The sequence below is a fragment of the Pundamilia nyererei genome, unplaced genomic scaffold (genome assembly GCF_000239375.1).
Source record: "Pundamilia nyererei isolate P.nyererei 1_Seehausen unplaced genomic scaffold, PunNye1.0 scaffold00038, whole genome shotgun sequence".
Lineage (NCBI taxonomy): Eukaryota > Metazoa > Chordata > Actinopteri > Cichliformes > Cichlidae > Pundamilia > Pundamilia nyererei.
Window position 1 is genome coordinate 2160093 of NW_005187439.1, and position 20039 is coordinate 2180131.

General features: G+C 39.8%; 2 protein-coding genes across 4 annotated transcripts; one reads left to right on the forward strand and one right to left on the reverse strand.

Annotated features, from left to right (window-relative positions):
• Positions 1–16: 16 nt before the first annotated feature.
• On the reverse strand, positions 17–8641 carry LOC102212411 (putative ankyrin repeat domain-containing protein 31). 3 transcript variants are annotated; one of them, XM_013910213.1, is made up of 14 exons: positions 8577–8641; positions 7321–7389; positions 6754–6949; positions 5502–5785; positions 5260–5421; positions 5013–5155; positions 4669–4843; positions 4277–4422; positions 3993–4089; positions 3822–3918; positions 2720–3140; positions 1636–1773; positions 718–841; positions 17–270 (listed from the first exon to the last, which is right to left on the reverse strand). In XM_013910213.1, the coding sequence occupies exons 3-14, from the start codon at positions 6915–6917 to the stop codon at positions 125–127; spliced, it is 2097 nt and encodes a 698-aa protein (XP_013765667.1). In that variant the 5' UTR covers positions 6918–6949; positions 7321–7389; positions 8577–8641; the 3' UTR covers positions 17–124. The 3 variants fall into 3 exon arrangements, with proteins under 3 accessions (XP_013765667.1, XP_013765666.1, XP_013765668.1); XM_013910212.1 differs by having other exon boundaries at positions 7321–7400; XM_013910214.1 differs by lacking the exon at positions 718–841 and having other exon boundaries at positions 202–270; positions 7321–7400.
• A 370-nt stretch (positions 8642–9011) lies between these two features.
• mrpl1 (mitochondrial ribosomal protein L1) lies at positions 9012–19461 on the forward strand. Its single transcript, XM_005730562.2, has 10 exons — positions 9012–9037; positions 9075–9220; positions 10795–10903; positions 11106–11373; positions 12482–12565; positions 12924–12995; positions 13397–13508; positions 14110–14210; positions 15310–15391; positions 19310–19461. Exons 1-10 carry the CDS (start codon positions 9012–9014, stop codon positions 19408–19410), a joined length of 1101 nt encoding a protein of 366 aa, XP_005730619.2. The 3' UTR covers positions 19411–19461.
• The last annotated feature ends 578 nt before the right edge of the window (positions 19462–20039 follow it).

Genomic DNA, 20039 nt, shown 5'->3' on the forward strand with positions numbered 1-20039 from the left:
GGTATATATATGTGTGTGTGTGTGTGTGTGTGTGTGTGTGTATAGGAAAAAGTACAGCAAATGCAAATGATCCTAAAATAACTAAGTAGAACAGTCAAAATATGAGTAGAGCAAGTTACAATAATTAACTTGCCCAGTCTTGAGACTCTGAGTAGTCTTCCTTTATGAGCTTGTCCCAGTACATGTCCATTACAGCATTTGGCAGCAGCTCTTCATCGTTCACCAAATGGATGATCTTGATCTTCATGTGATGGTTCAAGTTGTCTGTTCCTGCGTAATTAAAAGACAATACAATAAAAGAACTACAATATAACTTAATAATGCAGTGACAGACTGATACCTAGGCTTTATCAGCTGCCTTTGTGCCCTCTTTGTTTGTTTGAGTAGCCTTAAAAGAAATGTCATAGTAGTGTTTTCAAGGATTTTCCAAAGTGGCGAACAGTTTACAAAGTGCTCCTCTGTAAATCCTTTATTTACTGAATACCTTTTGGCAAACAAATAAAGAAGAAATAGTCAGCAGTCTCTCCAATAAGTCTGTCATTCTGCAAGTGAACTCCTTTGTCTTGGACCGCAGCTGCCGATGGCAGTGTTTTTTTGGATTGCAGCATTGCCACATGAACTAGTTCTCCACCTGCTGCAGGGACCTGACTGTAAACATGAGGCAGGAAGTGTTGGATCAGATGTAGGGGCTACACTTGTCAGCAGACATGAACATACCAGTAGTTATCAGCTCTTTAGAAGAACTGCCTGTGCGGTTTTCCTCAAGACACTTTTGTGGTGTGTTTTCATCACCCTCCATGTTCAGTAAGTAAAAAGACAAAGATCTGCCTCTGAATGTCACCTGGGGAAATTATAGAAAATGTTCAGAGTTCACAAATATCTAACCAGTAAAATCCATGTCTAGAAATGAGCAATTGTAGGATATGTGGAACCTGAGTTTTGAACACCGCTCTACAACAAACACTATATAATTTATAGCCTACAAAGGAAAAATAAGTTTACATCCAGCGAAATTTCATGTGTGATAATAACAGTATTTTTTAACCATATATGTGAAGAAAATTGTAATTTTTCTTTCAACAAGTTGAATTTATTTAATCCATCCATTCGCTTCCGCTTATCTTGAAAGATGCAATTCAAATAATATTTTAGTTACTTTACTCCATGTGCTGCACAAATTAACAAGAGCACAGTTGCTCTACTGCTCATACTCCTCTGCTACCTGAATCTAAGTCACATTTTTTATGGTCATTATTTATTTGTAGATGAAAATATTTGTTAAGCAGATGTATCAAATATTGTAGAAAAGACAACTTGTGCTCTATAAATACTTTAAGAACATACAACTCACATTTCAGCAACATATTCGGGTAATTAAAACAACACAAGCCACAAATTACAGAATAAAGATGCACAATGAAAAAGGAAGCAGTTTTCTTTCTTATGAACTTATGAATTATTTTCTGTTTCTTTTTCTTCTTCATAAGGACCTGCAGGAGTGGTCTGATAGTAATGAATGAACTCATTCATTTTTCCCTCATGCGGGCTGCTCTATCTAAAAATCACCTCAGGCTGCTTGTGTGAGCTACTACAAGAGATTCATTATTTTTATGATAACATGAGTGGGTATCGAACCTTGTCCCAGGCATATGCTGAGCTGACTGGGATGTTTTTCCCCAGAATCGACTTGAGCCAGCATTCAGGAGCCAAGTGCACCTTTCCTTTACTCAGAATGGAGCCATCGGCCAGCACATTAGCAAAGTGACAGTGACCCTGAAAAAAGTAAGATTGTTTTAAAATTCACTGTCGATGCAGTTGTAGATTTCAGGGAATACATTCCTTCCTATATCAAGAACACAAGGATTGTCACCCTGGCTGACCATGTTTTTTTCAATCTCAAGTATCAGTTAACAGAGAGAGAAAAGACATGCGGTAAAGGGCCACAGGTCAGACTTGAATCCAGGCCAGCTGCCATATGGCATGTGGTCACCTGCTTAACGCACTGAGCTAAACCAGCACCCTGAGTTTGGAGACTTAGCCTCACTGACAACTACGTTAACCACGCTTCTTGAACATTGCCTGTTCAACAATGGTTTTTACAGTCCTGATCTGCACAAATCCCGACAATGTGTATTTGTCTGTTATCAAACATTTCGTATCAAACTTAGTTATCAATCAAGTCTTTTAATAAAAAAATTGAAAACTATTTTTTTAATTTCAATAATCTTGTCAATATTTTTTCTTATCTTAACTATACGAGTAACACCGTCACCTGGTGTCTGATGTTTTTTCTTTACATAAATGCAGATATTTCAACCCTATATTAAAGTAGTAACGCCACAAAAAATCTCCAGAAATTAAGAAAATGAAGTTGTTCAGATTTTCCCTCTTTGATATGTCCTCTCCAAGATAGACAAACAAAATCTGCAATCCTGACTATGGATCCTTTATGTCAGCGGTCTCCAACCTTTTTTGCGCCACGGACCGGTTTATGCCCGACCGCTGCTTTACGTTATTTGTTTATGTTTTATAATAGCAAAAAGACTATGATACCAGTATAACAGTTTGTATCTTCACACATGGTGGGAGTAACCAATGAATTGGTAAAAAAAAACTACATATTGATATGTAAATTGTAGAATAGCAGCCAGTCATTACTCATTGTTATTAAAAGGTTCACATGGTCACATGATAAAAAACAGTAAGACTTTTTGCTGACCTTCAACAGCAGCTGTAGGGCACTTCCAGGTGAGATGATTCCCCTCTGGATGAGCACAGAGAGACGTCTGCTGTTGTCCACGGCTCTGTTCTGAATCAAAGCATTTTTTCGTCTGATCATTATACCAAAATGCTCTAAAGCAATTCCTGGTTGTGGAGTGTCTGGACAGCTACTGGCTGACTGGTCGCATCTGGTCGACCTCAACAGGTTAGCAGGTGTAGGTGCTTTATGACTACATTGATTATATCCACGTGTTTCTCTGGGTTTTGAAGAATCCAGTGAAAGTTTGGCTCTCGTGTTAATGTACATTTCCACCAAATACATTTGGTTCTGGAGTATCTCTATCAAGGTTCTCTGGCATGAAGCAAGGGATGAGATCTGACTTTTTAGCAAACAGTGACGAAGGCAGTCAGGCACACTCCTACACCAAGAAAATCAAAGAAGAGTGTTACACTTGAAGTAAAGACCGGAATAGATTCATTAAAAACCATCACAGCAATAAACCGAAGCACAGCGTATTTCTAAATACTTGAAATACCTTTATTTAGTTTCTACTGCTGTTGGACCGTTGACAATGAAATATCATGTAATTCTTTTTATTTAACACAAGAAGGCAACAGAGTTAGCTGTTAATCCAGTGGTTCTTAAATTTCATCTATCATGACTCATTTTATCAGTCATGAAAAAAAAAGAATCTGATTCAAATTTTAATTAAATAAAAGTCAACACAAGAACATCAGCCATTGTTAAGTTCCCCGTAATAAAATATATTGATGTAACTTAGTTTCACTTTAGTTGCGTGGTTTAAACAACCAGAGGTAAAACAGGTCAAACTTCCATCAAAAAGACTTTAAATATCTCACTTTCACCACCATTCCAGCCAACTCTTATTGTGGTGGAGGCACTACTTACTGAAAACAAATGAATGACATTGCCAAACTCTTTGCTCACTTTAGGAAATATAGTTTAAATAATTCTCTGTTGAAAACAGTACACAATTACTGTTCAGTTAATGTAGATATGTCCTGAAAGTCTGAAAAAGCAAGGTGCTTTCTCACAAAGTTTCGTTTAGGCCAAAGATGAGAGCAGTTCCTGTACTGACCGATATTTTCGGGCAAGATTTTCCTTCTCTGACTGCTGCTTGGCGAGCGCCTCAATCAGCACACTCTGGATCTCCGTTAGAGCTGCATGATATCTGTCTGTAAAAAAGCACAAATATGGTCAATAAAACACGCTTAGTATCTTTCTGGTTGTCTTTTAACGCAGCTTTTACCTGCATCATTCAGACTTGTCAGAGGCCAAGTTGACATTTCTGTTTGTTTCCTTCTGACCTCCTCCAAAATCACTGTTATTGCCTCTGAATGACTCGGCTATATAATAAAAAAATAAGAGACAGATTATCGCATCAAAATAGTCACACCTGTGAACCTTTCAATAAAGTGATAATACATGTAATTTGTTAATTAGGCCTATTGAATGGTTGAAAGAACTGTTTTTGTCCATGCCCATTAAATCCAGCTTAGCTGACAGTCTACTGAAAGTGTAACACACTCTCACATTATGAGTGGTGGCATCTTTCTGTCTCAGCTCAAAATCTCTGGGCCCCCTGGCTCCGCCTTTATCACCTGAATCCCTCCACTGTAGGTTGGATGTTTCACTGCAGTTAGGACTGCTCTGGCAGCGAGGCTCTGAGGACGTGGCACCTGAAACGATCCAACATTCAGATTTCATTTCTCTACTGCTCATCCAGCCACTCAGCACTGTGTCCTATGGTTTAGAATCTACTAGTTAATCTATTAGTTTTCATCTCCAGCTCTAAAAGCAGCTCAGTGATATTCCCTTCACCATAACAACAACCCAGCCTGCAAGACAAGAACGTGGGTTTTGTATCTACTATTGCTGCACGGCAGTGACGTAAATACTACATAAGACACTCTGGTGTTGCTCACCTGGTTCTCTGTGCTTTGAAGATGCATTATAGGACTTTGTGTGATTAACAGAAGAAACCTGGAAAGTCCTGAGCAGCTCTTTGATGTGTTCTTCCTTTGCCATATCTAATGCACTGAGGCCACTAGTGTTCCTGTCGCTGGCATTTGCTCCAGACTGAAGGAGAAGCTTCACTACCTGCGCAGCACACATGAATTTCACATCAAACTATTTCTCAAGGGCATTCTATCTAATGCAGCATGACAGATGAATCAAAGTCTGTAAAGGTTGTGAAACTTTGCATCTACCGACATGTGGAAAGTGTTACAAAAAACAATTTTCTGCACCTTAAAAGTTTGTCCATCACCTGATAGTGTCCACTGAAAACAGCATCATGTAGAGGTGTCACTCCATCAAAGCTTCTAACATTAGCATCAGCTCCAGCCTTCAACAGTTGCTCCACCACCGCTTCATCACCCACAGCAGACGCCTCGTGAAGAGCCGTCCATCCTGATAGTTGAAGTCAATATTTAGTGATCACAATGGAGTTTGTGTTTGATGACAGACAGAGGATGACGCTGTCAGAGTACAGATGTGATTGAGCTGTGACACACCTGCGTAGTCCTCCATGTTGACACTGATTCCTGCTTGAATGAGCATTTTGACTTGAATGAGATCTCCTTTCTTGCATGCAGCGTGTAGCAGAGTCTCTCCCGTTCCATTTCTCTTGTGAAGGTTTTTTTGGGAGGGAATTTTCACACGTCGTGAGACTTTTGCTTGAATAAGATAATTAAAAGCAGATTTGTAAACATAAATTAAGCTAAAACATGTGACATAACATAATGACGGTAATTACCTGCTTGTGATGAAGCTTCTCCGTAGCCTGATGTAGACTGGATACAGTTGGATGTCACAGGTTCAGTTGGTTTGAGATGATTTATTTTCATCTCTCTTTTCTGTTTTGTCTCTTTGTTCCCTGCTTCTGGATCTGAATCAGCTATGAGCACAACCCGAGCTACTTCTTTGTTTTGCCTGGGACTGAGATCCTTCAACAAGCTTAACGAGTCATCGTCTGAAGAAGACAGATCTCCAGTTCTGTAGTTCTCTTGACTGAAGTTCTGGGTCATCTCCAGGTTGTCTCTGGAAGCATGAAACAGACGTGACAGCCACAAGTTAGGACTTTGACACCAAGTTTATGCTTCTGTAATCTGCTCATAATCATCACACAGTATATTCTGTTTGCAGCACAATAAAAAGATCTGACAATCAAAAGTTCGGAAACTAAACAACATGCATGTCACCTGTGTTCCTGATTTCAGGAATCATGTTGTTTTCATCAGTGCCTTTTAACATTGTTACGAGATTCAGTCTGGCACGAAACTTATTGTCAGGATTTTTCCAACAGAGACAAACTTTTGCCACCAAACCAGGCCAAATCTTACCAAAGGAACCAAAAACTGAGTGGATGAGGATTTAGTTCTGAAAACAAGATCCTCACAATAACAGAAAACTAGAATGTGTTTAGTGTAAGCAGCTCATGCAACTAACATTGCATCTGTTTGTTTCTCTCTGCAATTAAACTCTATGCTTACATCAACTGTATTTTAATCCAGCTGAATTCACAACAAAGCTATTCTAATTTATTTCCCTACTTCAGACAGCTGTACAAGCCTGAAAGTTACAAAAATGGCACCCATTAACACTAATGTAAACCACTCTTTACTTTCAAGCCAATTTTTATCCTCCTTGTCATCCCAGTCTGACATTCACATAAGTTACAGTCACTTACTATGGCTGTATTCACATGTTAAATGACCCCTGAGAGAGAAAGTTTAAAGCCAAATGTGGCTGAAGCTTCCTGTCGCAGTGGCACTGATGCTTTGCAGTCCAAAGCTCTTTATGCCACTTAATAAGTAACATTACCTCAAACTCCCAGCTTTCTGAGAAACAGGAGCTAAAACCTAAAAGACTTTCAGACATGACATCTTGTAGCAATGTACAGGGTATGCTTTTAACATCAAAGGTTGCAAATCTGTTCAAGAAATATCTGTCCTCACTTTATTTTCTCCATAACCTATATGGTCGGGACAGTTAGTCACTGCACTTACCTAAGTGCAGCAGTCCTATGTCTGTTCATTTCATATGAATTATCTGATCTGATGCTTTCAAGATGCTCAACTTTCATCAGGTGCTGTTGATGGTTTATAGGCCCAGAGCCTTTATCCTTTATTTCTTTCTTTGAATAGTCCAATGCAGCTCCACCACAATTCATGTCTTCCTCATCAGCATCAGGATGAGATGAACCTGCAACAGTAAAATTACTTCACCCCATAAATGATGGACAGCTTACAATATCAAACTTCATATAAGAGCAAATTCTCTATCCTCAGCTTAAAAAAAAAAAACTGCTGTAATAACTGCCACTAGATGGCAGCATAAGGTCAACATGTGTTTGTTTTCAAGACAGATATAATAAATTCACCTAAAACTAAACACAAATCCATTTTTCCATCCATTACTAAGAAATCGTTAAAAAGAACTTTATTCATTGTGTATTACCACAGCATTTGTGAATGAACTGCACCCTTTCATGCTTCAAAAACACAAAGTTAGTGGACAAGAACTAAATAACATTATTTTTAGTGGTAGACACTTCTTATACTGTAGAAACTTACACTGACTAAGTGCATGCTGTCACCACCACATTTGTTTTGATGAACAAAACTTCCTGCTGTTGATGGGCTCTGTGGAGAGACTAAAACAATCATCTCAAAATATCTTTTGCCAGATCTCAACAAAAATACTTTCCCGATATTAGATATTTTAGTGCATGTTCTTTAGTAAGCAAAGTTTTTTCTGGACAGAAAAGTGTATGGCAATCCCGAAGAAATCTTAGTTGGGTCTGAAGGAAAACCAGCTGTGTTGCTTAATAAACGACTGACAGTTTTGCTCATTAGGACATATTTACTGAAGTACGTTAATTATTAAGTGGTCACAAATAACAGGAAATTACACATATTTATGTCAAATAATGTCATGGGCTGATTAAAATTAGAAGGACATGATTCAAAGTAAGATTAATACAAAAGCTACTTCTAGATATAATAGACAATAAAGTACCCTGTCTCCTATTTACCTACAATTAGGGTGATATGACTGTACTTTAGTGAATTTATCTAGGCGATAGTGGCTCAAGAGTTGGGAGTTCGCCTTGTAATCGGAAGGTTTCCGGTTCGAGCCCCGGCTTGGACATTCTCGGTCGTTGTGTCCTTGGGCAAGACACTTCACCCGTTGCCTACTGGTGGTGGTCAGAGGGCTCGGTGTCGCCTCTGTCAGTGCGCCCCAGGGTGGCTGTAGCTACAATGTAGCTGCCATCACCAGTGTGTGAATGACTGGATATGTAAAGCACTTTGGGGTCCTTAGGGACTAGTAAAGCGCTATATAAATACAGGCCATTTACCATAATATCCAAGTCCTTCTATAAGCAATATCATAACTTGACACCCATGTTGAAATACATCAGAGCAGTTAAATGGGTTATCTAAACTAGTTTTTAATTTCAGCGGTCATTCTGCATATGATAGAATCATCAATCAAATCTGAGATGTCAATTTAATTCAGTGTTACAGAAAGAAATTATATATATGCTAGCTTCCACAGGTAAATCCAAAGCCATTTTTCCATATAAAGAAACACACAAAGACAAAATATTTGGAGCCAATATTTCTAATAGTCACAACTGTTTTGGCAGGAGCTATTTTACCACCGCTAACTAGTAAAGAAGTTGTTCTAATACAATTAGATAACATGCAACATACACTCCCTTTTTTACAGTAGGCTAATGCTAAAGCTCAGTGAGAAATAACTCAGGCTCCACTCATGATTTTCTATTAATAGATAATATTAATGTTAGTAACAAACGCTTAATTACCTGTAAATAGTGGGAAAAATTATCTTCGTCCTGGTATGGTGTAGCATATCTGGTAGGACAGTGGCGGGAAACTACGCGCCTGCGCAATATGTATGAATTAAAAAATAGATAAATAAAAAAATTCTCGTTATCCACCCAGGAGTCCTATTGGATTTTTTTCAGTGACCTTAATATTAAGTCATATAATATTTCTCATGTATCGTTTCTCCAAAATATGGTCGTATAGAGATAATAAGATAAACCATGTCTTACATAATTTATACATAGCTAGGATGGTTTGAAACCTAAAATTCGGCGTCCGGGTTTTAGTTCAAAACTTTTATAATGCTCAATTTTCTTCCTATAGCAGCGAGTAGAGTACAGCTGTCTCTACATTCGTTTAGTTTTTTATCATAATAAGTAAATATTAATTAAATAAATATATGCCGAATGAAAATGTACTACCCTCAGACTGTTGTCAGGTAGTTTATATTTTTATTTATTATTATTTTGTTTCAGAATATGCAGCAGAACTAAAACTTTTCCGTTTTTTCAACTAACATTTGATCGTTTCCGAGGCGGAACCATTTATTCCCTACCTCTGTTTTCACACGGCCAAGCGCGATTCCCTGACATGGCAACCTGCACGCGTACTGTGTGGAAAGGTCAGTTGTTTTGTTGTGAAATTGGATTCTTTTTAGATAACATTAAAAAAAACAAAGGCATGTGTTTATAGGCTGCGTTTGTCCTTTCCTGTTTTCTCGCTTTTGTCTCTGGGCTCGATTCAGAGATCTCTTTGTGTAGCCTTTTGGCTTCACTGTTAGCTAACCAATAGCCAACCTGCTGTTTGACTGTTTAACATATTATCAGCTTGTTTGTCGTCACTTAATTTTCTCACGAATCAACAATATTTGATTTTCTTTTAATTTTTGATACACTTTAAATCGGCATTGCTCTGATTAACCAGATACTTCTTAAATTAATTAGATTTTCATGTTATGTTTCCTTTCAGCCGTGATGTGCGGTCAGAAGCTGTCATTGCAGTCGTATTTTAAGAGTTAATTTGGGTCGCCATATGCCGGATTAAAAATCATATAAATTATTAACGAATTTTTGTGATAATTTACTTGAAACCAACGATTTTCTTGATGTAAATTAAAATGTTGGATTTTAAATATGATATCGCCCAACAGTCGTTTCATTGAGTCAGTTATCCTAATTTGATCGTAAGTGGTCTGACCGACCAGTAAAACCAATGCAGTGCAACCAGTGTAATGTAACAGTCATCCAAAATCAATATGTTTTGAAAATACATGAGCCATAGCCAAAACTTACACCACTTCATTAAGAAACTCCCATCGGTTAGTATTGGAAGGTATAATTTCTTTTTATTTTCACATTTACTGTACTAAGAAGAATTTCCAAATAGATAAACACTTAATACTTTGCAGGTAAAACTTGCAAGGAAGCCATTAATATTTCAGGTTTTCAATAAAGTGTTCTTCTCCCGATGAATTGATGCCAGCATTACAAGACATTTACAGTAGGGCTGGCATTAACAAAATCACAACAGCTTTTGCCATTTCGCCCATCCTAAAAAGCTTTAGCATGTCACTGCCAAAATAATTAAAAAACAAAAGAGAGCAGAGCATCAATACAGAAAACTAGCAATAACATAAGAATATATGTTTAGTTGACCTCTTCTTGTTATTATAAAATAATTTCAATAATGTCCTCCCAAAATTCTTCCACATTGTATTTATGAAGCTGATATTAATGATAAAACATGTCTTCCATCCTGGCAGCACAGCATCAATAAAACATTCAAAGAAACATTTAGATTCACTTAAACAGTTTATGATGGGTACTGCTAAAACTTACACCATCAGTGTGGGTTTCATTCTTTGTGGAAGACTGAGACTGTAAACCATGATTTTTTAAATAACTCACTGATGCAGATGCACATCAGGGAGAAGTGCTTGTCATGCAAAAGACAGTGGTATACTTAAATTAGGTAGCGTTAAACACCGATGCTCATCATCAGCTTGTCTGCTGGAAATAAAAAGATACTTTGATGCATTTAGTTTATGCAAAGTTCATTAAAAATGTTTTATAAAATCACAGAGCGTTTCTCTTAATTATGGTGTGCAGTTTGATGTTGTGTCCCACAGGAAAAAAACAGCACGTGTCTGTTTGTTTAAACTCCTTATGAAGCTTTTTTCCTCGCCTGTCTTCACAGTTTTAGCAGGATGTCAGAGGCAGCTACTGAGTGCCAGCGGTCCAGCTTACTCAGGTGTCTCACAGACTGCACCAAGGAATCTACCTGTCAGAACTTTTGCAGCTGTCAAGTGAGTTTACAGACCTTTAAAGCTTGTCACCCAGAAATGATTTACTGGCTCTAAAGGTGGGGGGGTTTCTGCTTGACTCACCCCATTTTTCCCATTCTGAGCAGTTTTCTGGTTAGTGCGAACAATAAAATTGAGAGAAATTAGATGCTGACCTGGTGACTCAGATATTTCTCAGGTTAACATCTCCCCTTTTGATTGCCAGGACACTAAAGAAAGACAAAAAAGACGACGCAGAAAAGGAGGTGAAGAAAGAGAAGAGGGTCATCGATGACAAAAACAGACATAAGCCTTTCGGTAAGACGGCATGGGCGCCTGTGGATGACGTATATGTTATGAGGTACTACCCACGGACTCTGCATGACCCAGCGGAGGCAATTGACATGCTGAAGAAATTCCAGGCGTTAGACTTCACTCCCCACAATCAGCCGGTTTACATAGATCTGAAGCTGGACATGAAGCTGGAGAAGAAGGTAATAATGACAAAAACACTGAAACTCATGTTGACTGAATGGCACAAAGACAAGGACGGCTAACTGTGGTACTAGGGGAGGTTTCTTTAATTGTGTTCTCTGCCAGGTGGAAGTGATTAGAGAAGCGTTTTTCATTAATATGTTGGACAAGAAGGCAGCAGACATAACTACTATAAACACAAAAATACACACAGCAGCTGCATCATGTCCTATAAATTCTCCAGAACAGAATTGGCTCAGTTTCAAAGAAATTTCAGTGCAAGCATATTGACGAAGAGGGCTGTTTCTCTGTTCCATCCTTGGGTCCTCTGTGGATGTTACTTTGACATTTACCATGTATGTTAACATTGCTGGAGCCCAGTCTTCTGAGCACAGCAAGGTGATTCACATCATGGCTTCAAACTGCTCCCTGCTTTTCTGACTTTGTTGCTATTCACACGTTGGTTCCATCAAACCCTTTTAGTGTCCCAGAAACCACGGGCTGCTTTTCCTTTTATCATCAAGCTGGAACCTCAGAATAGAAAAGAACATCCTGATGAGGGTTGATCATCTGCCAGTGTGTGTGTTTGTGCGTGTTTGTGTGTGTGCCGAAGACAAATTTTAGCAGTCACACTTGGCAGACTTATTTGGATTTATTTGGTGCTTTCCCATTCTGGCTGTCACTGTCACGCCTCGCTTCCACCAATCTGAGGGTTATTCATGACATCAATCTTTGCAGCACGAGCAGTTTCAGTTAATCTGCTGAAAACAGCGCGGCACCGAGGAATAAAAGCCTCACAAGTGCTTCTTTTCGTTCTTTCTTACACATCGCAGGGCTGCAGAGCTGCTGCTGTGCTGTCCAGAGGGTCCACGGGAGACAAACTCTGTCTTACTCTTAGCTGTCTGTCACTGCAGAACTAATGTTCCCATGCATTATGAATTATGAACTCTCTAGAGAAATGAAAAATTAAAGTGGTGGCTGAATAACTTTAATGCTTGATTATGCAGGCCTGCTCTGTGATTGACATCCTCGCTTTTCCTTATTTGTTTCCAGATTCTTTTGCTCTTTTCCTGCAGCATACCCGGTGTTGTTACTCATAATAAATTACTCTGTTTTTCCTCCTTGCAGAAAAAAGTCGACCCCTTCGTCAGCACTGTGCACTTACCGCACGCCTTCAAGGCAGAGATGAACAGAGTTTTAGTTTTTACAGAGGTAAAAACTTTTATTTTAGCCTCACTGAATCTTCATTTCGTAGCCATTTGTGTGTCTGTTGTTGATGAATTGTTTTAATTTTGTCGGTGCATGATTCAGATGTGCAGCAGCAGCAGCACCTTTTATTTGTCTCCCTGTTTGTCTGTAATGAATGTGCTTCGGTCGTGGCTGCTTTTTATCGTAGAACCCGACGAGCAGGGTTTGATTAATAGTCCTGTCAAGCTGCGCAGGCCGTGGGTTGTAACTTAGATGAGCGTGTTAACGGCCATAATGAATGACATCGTTGGGGTCTGCCAGACGTTGACGCACCCAAATCAGATTTAAATGGGCGCGGGTGTCTTTGGTTGTGTCTCTGCAGGATGCTAATCAAGCCACAGTTGCTCGGGAGAACGGAGCGGTGTTTGCTGGAGGAGTGGAGCTCATACAGCCGGTGAGTTGGTTAAACTGAGCTAAACGGCACATCCCGTGAGGTCAGATCGAGTTTACCGGGAAAACTGAAAAAAAGTATTACTTTTCTGTTTCTCTCCAAATTTCTGTGCTGTTTACTTGTTTGTGAGGCAAACTGTTAAATTATTAAAAAACTTTAAAACTGACTTTTTAAAGAATCGACAGCACACATCTTTTGCAGGCAGGCAGTCCACAGGTCAGACCTCACAGCCTGAAAATCTCAGTCTCCACAGGTCCAGTTTATGCACAGAGCTTATGATAACAGTAATGAGACAACAGGAGACCACCAGTATAGCAGCAGATTTGGGTAGATGAGGACCAAAACCTGCAGGAGTCTTAATGTTTAAACTAATTTGTGGTCATGTGGTTTTATTCTTTTTTAAGATCTTGGATGATGAGGTTTCAGCAGACTTCTATGTGGCGGTTCCCGACATCCTGCCGAAGCTCATACCACTGAAAAACAAACTGAGGAAGAAGTTTCCAAAGAGCAAGAGAGGTGAGCTGCAGGTTAAGAGTTGTTTTTACCTTGAGCCGTGTTGAAGGTTAAGGTGAACCTGTCCAATTTCAGCACCTTTTTTATTGATTTATTTTAATTGGTTGTCTGCTATAGTTCAAAATAATCCTTATTTATCATATACTGCTGCTTAATGCTGCATCTCAGTCCAACCTCTGATTGAAACAAGCTGTTTGAGCTCCTCACCGTTTAACTGTCCTGCTGATTGGCTGTTTCCTGGCTCGAGGTGACCAAATTAGGAATATCTGAAAGATCATCAGGAAAAATTGAATGTCTGAAGAGTTACTGGAATTTTAATGCCTACTTTTATTCAACAAAGTGAAGGCTGATGATATCAGTCTTTGATGATGATGACAGGAAATTCTATTATTTCTAATTCGTGCTTCAAAATTCTGTTGTGGCTTCAGTGACATTTTATTTTTAGTTCAAATGTTTCACATTCAGCAGTCGATAGTTTTAATCCAGTGTCACTCACAACCAGTGAAGACGACAGCCATAACTGGATGTCTAAAGTGTGAATGCGTTACGAGATAATGAGTGCTGATCAGTTATTCTCTCTCCCGTTTTCTCCCTTTACTCTCAGGCTCAGTCGGCATCAACGTTCCCAAGATGTTGGAGCTATTTAAAACGGGTCACGAGTACATGGTGGAGAGCGACTGCTATGTTAGGTCCCAGATAGCTACGGTACGTCATAACAAACCGGTACATGCAATGTGCATTGATGGGAGGAGCTGTGTGAATGTGTGCAAAACCAACAGAGGAAGTTTTCAGCGATGAGGCAGTTTTAAGTTTTGCAAGTTTTAGAGCTCAAAGCAAAGGAAAAAAAAGTCCTGATTAAAAAAGCATAAATTCCCACAAGGATGGAGACATAAAATCGATGCGCCCTGAGGAAGGTTGAGGGAAATGTTGGAGTGTGTTTAGGGAGGAAATGCTTTATGTGTGTGTGTGTGTGTGTGTGTTTGCTTCTACTGGGTACATTTTTAAATAAAACAGTAGTATCAGCTGGTTACAGACTTGGTGTTTTCCTGTTCTATATATTTTTATCACATCTGCATGAATTTAAAATGCAGAGAACACATATTCGCTCGTTTATAAGCACTCAGCATATCAGGACATTTTCACACATAAACGCAGGACAGTCGGGTCGGTACAGTTTAACTTTGTTGCAACACAGCAGGAAATGATCTGCTTTGCATTCACACCGTCAGCCTCTGAGGCTGAAAAGTGAAGCTGGTTCAGAACTACAAGAAAAGAAGTTTCTTCAATGGTCACAATCGCTAACTTCAAAAGTGAGTCAGAAAGTCTAAATGAAATGATCTGACACGTGATTGGCAGCTTGCTAACCAAGCTTGTCCACCTTCTCTTCTAAATGAGGGAAAAAATCCAACATGGCGGTGACCAAAAAGTAACATTGAGGCTTCAAAATGCAAACTCAGGTGATGTCACAGTTGCCACGTCCATCTTTTATATGCAGGCTATGTACTTTGCAGTTCTCTGTGGGGTCAAGGTTGGAGATCTGCCTGGATAGGTGTAGCAGGAGGCTGCAGTGTGACATCAATGGTTAGGGCTCTGGCAGACATTTAAACTCTTGCATGCACTTCTGTCGGGTGAGTCCAGGAAGTGCTCAGGGGTGCACTACATGTGTGAAATTAACTTGAAATGCTGGAGTTCTTTGTTTAAATGCAGCACATTGATTTTTCACCAGTATGAACGTACAGAGGATTTCAGAAATGGTAAATATAATCGGACGTTTCAGACATTTTGTTTTCTCTCCTCTGCTTAGCTCGACATGCCCAGTGAGCACATCTTCGCCAACCTGCAGACAATCCTGGTTGATGTTTGTTCACACCGACCAGCCAGCTTGGGTATGTATGTTCACCAAAACCAACAGCAAAAACCCTCCGACAGTTCCCCAAGCCCTACCTCTGCTTTTATAGCTCGCAGGGAAAAAATAGCAGACTTTTGATTTATTTTTGTCTGCTCGAATGCTCGATAGAAAGCTTCTAAATCATACCAGCTTTCTGCTGCTGCATGGTGTTACTTTCCCTCCCGAGTTCAGTTTCAGGCTCTGCAGCACCACTCATGCAGAGAGAAGGGAAAGGTTTAGCAGCACACCAGCCACGTGTTCTCTGTGATGTGTTTTCAGGCTTACTGCTGCACTTTTCAGGGCAAGTGTTTTAAACTTGTTTACCTGGAAAAATGGAATCATTCCTGTGCTCTATTAAAAAGAAGAAAAGCACATTAAGGGAGTACAGCTGGGAGGAAACTACTTTTAAACAGCATTCATGGGGATCCAGAAAAGAATCATTTTAATCATTTGTTCAACTGAAAATGAACTGATGTTCTCAAGAGGTGACTCGCCATGCACAGTGGAAAAAAGACCCCAACAAAAAACAGGCTGACCCTCAAACCTGTGGCCTCTCTGCTCTGCGTTTCAACACATTCACATTAACTTTATTTATGCTTCACAACGTTTTCTGCTCCTCTGCACAGACATTAAACTTGTGCAGTTTGCTTTGAAACTATGATATATCCCATGGTATTGATGCTGAAAATAGGGGGAAAAACATGCTGAGCAAAAATGAGATTTTGGTATCAGATTGTGACGCTGTGTGATTTTCTTCCAGCCCTGAAAATTGATTTGGGTATGTCCTGTACGTGCAAAGATATGAAGGCTGAAAACTCTGGAAATGTATCCGTCCGTCTGTCTGTCCGTGCATTTTCTTAAGGGCTTATCTCTCTTAGGGTCAGTGGGTGGGTCTAAGCTGTCACAGGTGACTTCTTGCACAGCTCATCAGCCATCACAGTGCAAACCCAGAGCCTTCTTCCTGTGAGTGTCAATCACTCCCTCAAGAGAGTTCCACTTATTTTCATACCATAACACTGCAGCATAGAAAGTGTATGACGTGAAGCTGAAGTGTAATGTTAAACCTAAACAAAAACTATGACCCCTGAGTTAAAAATTATGGCCGTTTGTCCAGGTTCTCTTCTTATAAATCAAGAAGGGAAGCAGAGGAGTCGGCAGCTTTTCCATCAAGCTGTAGTTCGTTCAGTAATTTCTCTGCATTTTCCTCCACTTTGTTCGATTTACAGGATGCAGTGTAATCATCAGCTAATGGATTCTCATTAGAGAGAAAGGCCTAAACGATCTAAAAACTAATTTTGAGCTTGCTAAATACCACGTTATTAACATTTTCCCCGCTGAAGTAAACTGCAGAGCTTTCACAAAGGACTCTTTAAACCACTGACGCCATCTAAACTGGAGCCGTGCATATAGAGAGAACTCCGATCTCTCTCGTGTAGACCGTAGTACCACTAAACCTTTGTCTCTTCAGCAGAATAAAGAATAATGGTTTTCTTATCGTTTATTGTTTTTCCTCATACTTCTCATAAAATTATAGAATGGAGTTAATGTCTTGAAAGTTTGCTTTGGTCCTGCATGTCAGTTTTCAATCATACCTGCAATCGTTTCATTTTACAAAAAAATAAAATCGCTTCATGTTTTAACGTATGCGGGAAAAACGAGCAGAATGAGCCCCGTGAATGCAACATATTAAAAAGGAACGGCCTCCAGAGGTTTACAGCCAGACCAGCAGCTCTGCAGGGTTGTGTTGCTCGTTACCATGGAAATCAAACTGACTTTCATCCCTCAGGCTGATGGGGTAATGTCGTCACCCAACATGGACGCCTGAGTTTGTGAATGTGATAACATAAGAACAACGACGTTGGAGCTTCGTTGATCCCGTACGTGCATCTGCTTTTAGCAGGACGAGTCCAAATCTCAGCGACTTTGACCCAAAGGTCAGAGGTCAAATTCTGTGAAAATGTTGTGAAGTCACCTAGAATTTTCAAATTGAAACTGTAGGTGCTTCTACTAAAGATCTCGGATGAGTTCGAATCTCAGTAACCTCAAGGTCAAAGGTCAGGGGTCAAGTTCTCTGAGAAGCTTGTCATAAATTGATAATAACATGGCATAGAATTTTGAAATTGACACCATATGTGCATCTAGTAGGAGGCTGACACCAGCGGTTGCCTGTTTGTTTGTTTGTTTGTTTGTTTGTTTGTTTGTTTTTGACCCTTCAAAACCTCAAAAAGAAGAGAAACGGGACTTTTTCTGGCAGAAGTCATCACGCCGTTTCCTGGCAGCAGCCGTGTGATTGCACACGCAGCAGATGCTTCTGTTTATAGTGCTCGCAGTAAACCTGAGTGTGTGCAGTTTCAGCCTGACGACGATCCCTGTGGGAGTCTTCACCGCTCACCCTTGAAGCGTTAATGCTCTGCTGAACCCGCTCGGCTACGCGCGGCATCCTCAACGCAACGTCGGTTGAGTGAAATGTCTCACTCGGTGCGTCGTTACGGCTCTGCTTCATTTGGCGATGAAGGCGTCGAGCCGGGCCACCTGGGCTCTGCTGAACTCTCGTCAGCAGAGACGCGTCTTTGAGCTTGTGCCAGCAAACGTTACAAATCCCTGACAAGAATCACACAAGGACCCCGCGGCAGAATTTAATTACCTCGGCAACCAGTAGTGAAGCATCAGAAAATGCGAATATCAGGAATACTTACTGTTAGATTGGCTTCTTTATTTCCATTACTGTTTTTAAGAGTCATTTAGACAGAGGCTAATGGCAGCAGCGTGGGCAAAAACAAGAGTAAACTTCACAGATAAGTGCTTAAAAACAGAGAGAGAAGTGCGGAAATACAGCGTGTGGGTATGAAGAAGAGACCAGCTCCCCCCAAGGGGCTGATGGGAGTTATTCACGACCAAAGACGTAATATGCTAATAAAAAATAATATAAATGCAGAGGACGGGAGACGACGGGGAACGCAGTGCTGAAATAACTATTCATAAGTATGTTAAAAGTAAATACGTGAGAGAAATAAGACTGCAGGGAGTTTGTAAGCCAAAGACAGAGAAAAGAGGACGAGATGGAAAGAAGCTGTTTAACATAACTTAATGCAAGATGATGCTCCATTAACAGGTTTAGGATTGTAGTGTCTCAGTAATACGAGTCAGTCCAGGTTACCTCGGACATGGTGGAGATTCTGCCTGGAGAAACAGAACTTTTCATTTGTAAATGTAAATGTTTTAAATGTGAATTATTTATTAAAAAGTATGAATTTATTCTGTAAATCTGACAAACAGGAGTCTGTAACCGGTATTATCGGTAGCTGCGTTGTGACGGTGGGGATATTTTTGGATTTAGGAAAAAAATACATTGATACAAATACATTGCTGAAGCTCAGATATCATCAGTGCTTTGAGGCCAAATTTGAGCCTAGATATTCTAAGGTAACTATGTGGTATTATGTCAAACTGGAAACATTTGGGATTCACAGCAGCTCAGCCACAAAATGTAAACTGCATAAAGTTACAAAGCAGAGTCACGGAGTGCGTAAGAAGTCGTGAACACTCTCCTGACTCAATAATCACAACCTCCTCTGTCATTAATGTCAACACAGCAACTCTCTGCTGGGAGCTTCACTGCCATCTGAGCTCCTTTAGACTTCCTACATCTGCTATATACCTGCAAGCCACTTTGCAACCCACCTCCACCCCATATCTTCCTTTTGTGATGTGTTTGACTTCATTAATTTCAAATCTGTTGTCATTAACACTTGCAGCAGAAGGGAGGGGGATCATTTGTCAGTCGATAGTGATCATTAGCCCTGCAATTAAGCAGATATCAGTTTTCAGTCTGTGTTTGGCTTCTCCTCCACTTAAAAAGAGCCGTTCTTTATGACGACAGCGTTTTTCTTCCTTTCTTTTCCTCTTTCCGTATCAGGACCTTTCATTGAGCGAGCGATCATCGCCACTCACACCAGTGAAGCTGTTTGGTTCAAGAGCGAAGATGTTCTCCCAAAATCACCAGAAAAGGAGGAGTGAGGTGCAGATTGTGTATATGTGCGTTGTAGTCAATAAAGTTTTTGTTCTGTGGCTCGTGTGTTTTGGTATCTGTTCTTTCGAAGAAGGAAATCCCAGGAGAGCAAAATGGGACAAAAGGTAAAAGGTGACCAAGACAGGAATGTGAAGTTTATTAATGATAACACAACATGGCAAACTGAAACCCATAAATCAGCTGTACTCTTATTGTTTTACAGAATGACAGGAGGTCCAGAAACAGTCTGAAGGGGTTTTGTCTGAATTATTTATTTATTTTATCTTTTTATTCTTTCTATTTATAGTTGTATGACCACATGGTCAGTGAAAGCTGTCCTAATTATCATTTTTTTCAGCTAACAAAAGCTTTGAAATCCGTTTAAACGTATAAACAGCTCTATATGCTCCAATCTCCACATGTCCTCAAATACAATAAACTATAAAGCATTTGATGATTTTAACTAATTGATTTTGGTTTTGTCGTAAAGTCATTAGGCTTCAATCATGAGTCAATTCATGCTGTCGACATGTTTAAAGGTTTGAGCCAATCCCCACTCAAACAAATGGCCTGTATTTGTATAGCGTTTTTCTAGTCCCTAAGGACCCCAAAGCGCTTTACACAACCAGTCATCCAC

What these genes read in the sequence shown, in the direction of transcription:
- LOC102212411 (XM_013910213.1), bottom strand. Translation starts at nt 6,917, where the DNA reads ATGAATTGTGGTGGAGCTGCATTGGACTATTCAAAGAAAGAAATAAAG. An exon ending in AAGATGCCACCACTCATAAT is followed by an intron (nt 4,090 to 4,276) that starts GTGAGAGTGTGT and finishes TTTATTATATAG; the next exon opens with CCGAGTCATTCAGAGGCAAT. An exon ending in TAAAGAGCTGATAACTACTG is followed by an intron (nt 271 to 717) that starts GTATGTTCATGT and finishes TTAATTACGCAG; the next exon opens with GAACAGACAACTTGAACCAT.
- mrpl1 (XM_005730562.2), top strand. Translation starts at nt 9,012, where the DNA reads ATGTACTACCCTCAGACTGTTGTCAG. An exon ending in TACCCTCAGACTGTTGTCAG is followed by an intron (nt 9,038 to 9,074) that starts GTAGTTTATATT and finishes ATTTTGTTTCAG; the next exon opens with AATATGCAGCAGAACTAAAA. An exon ending in TTAGGTCCCAGATAGCTACG is followed by an intron (nt 14,211 to 15,309) that starts GTACGTCATAAC and finishes TCCTCTGCTTAG; the next exon opens with CTCGACATGCCCAGTGAGCA.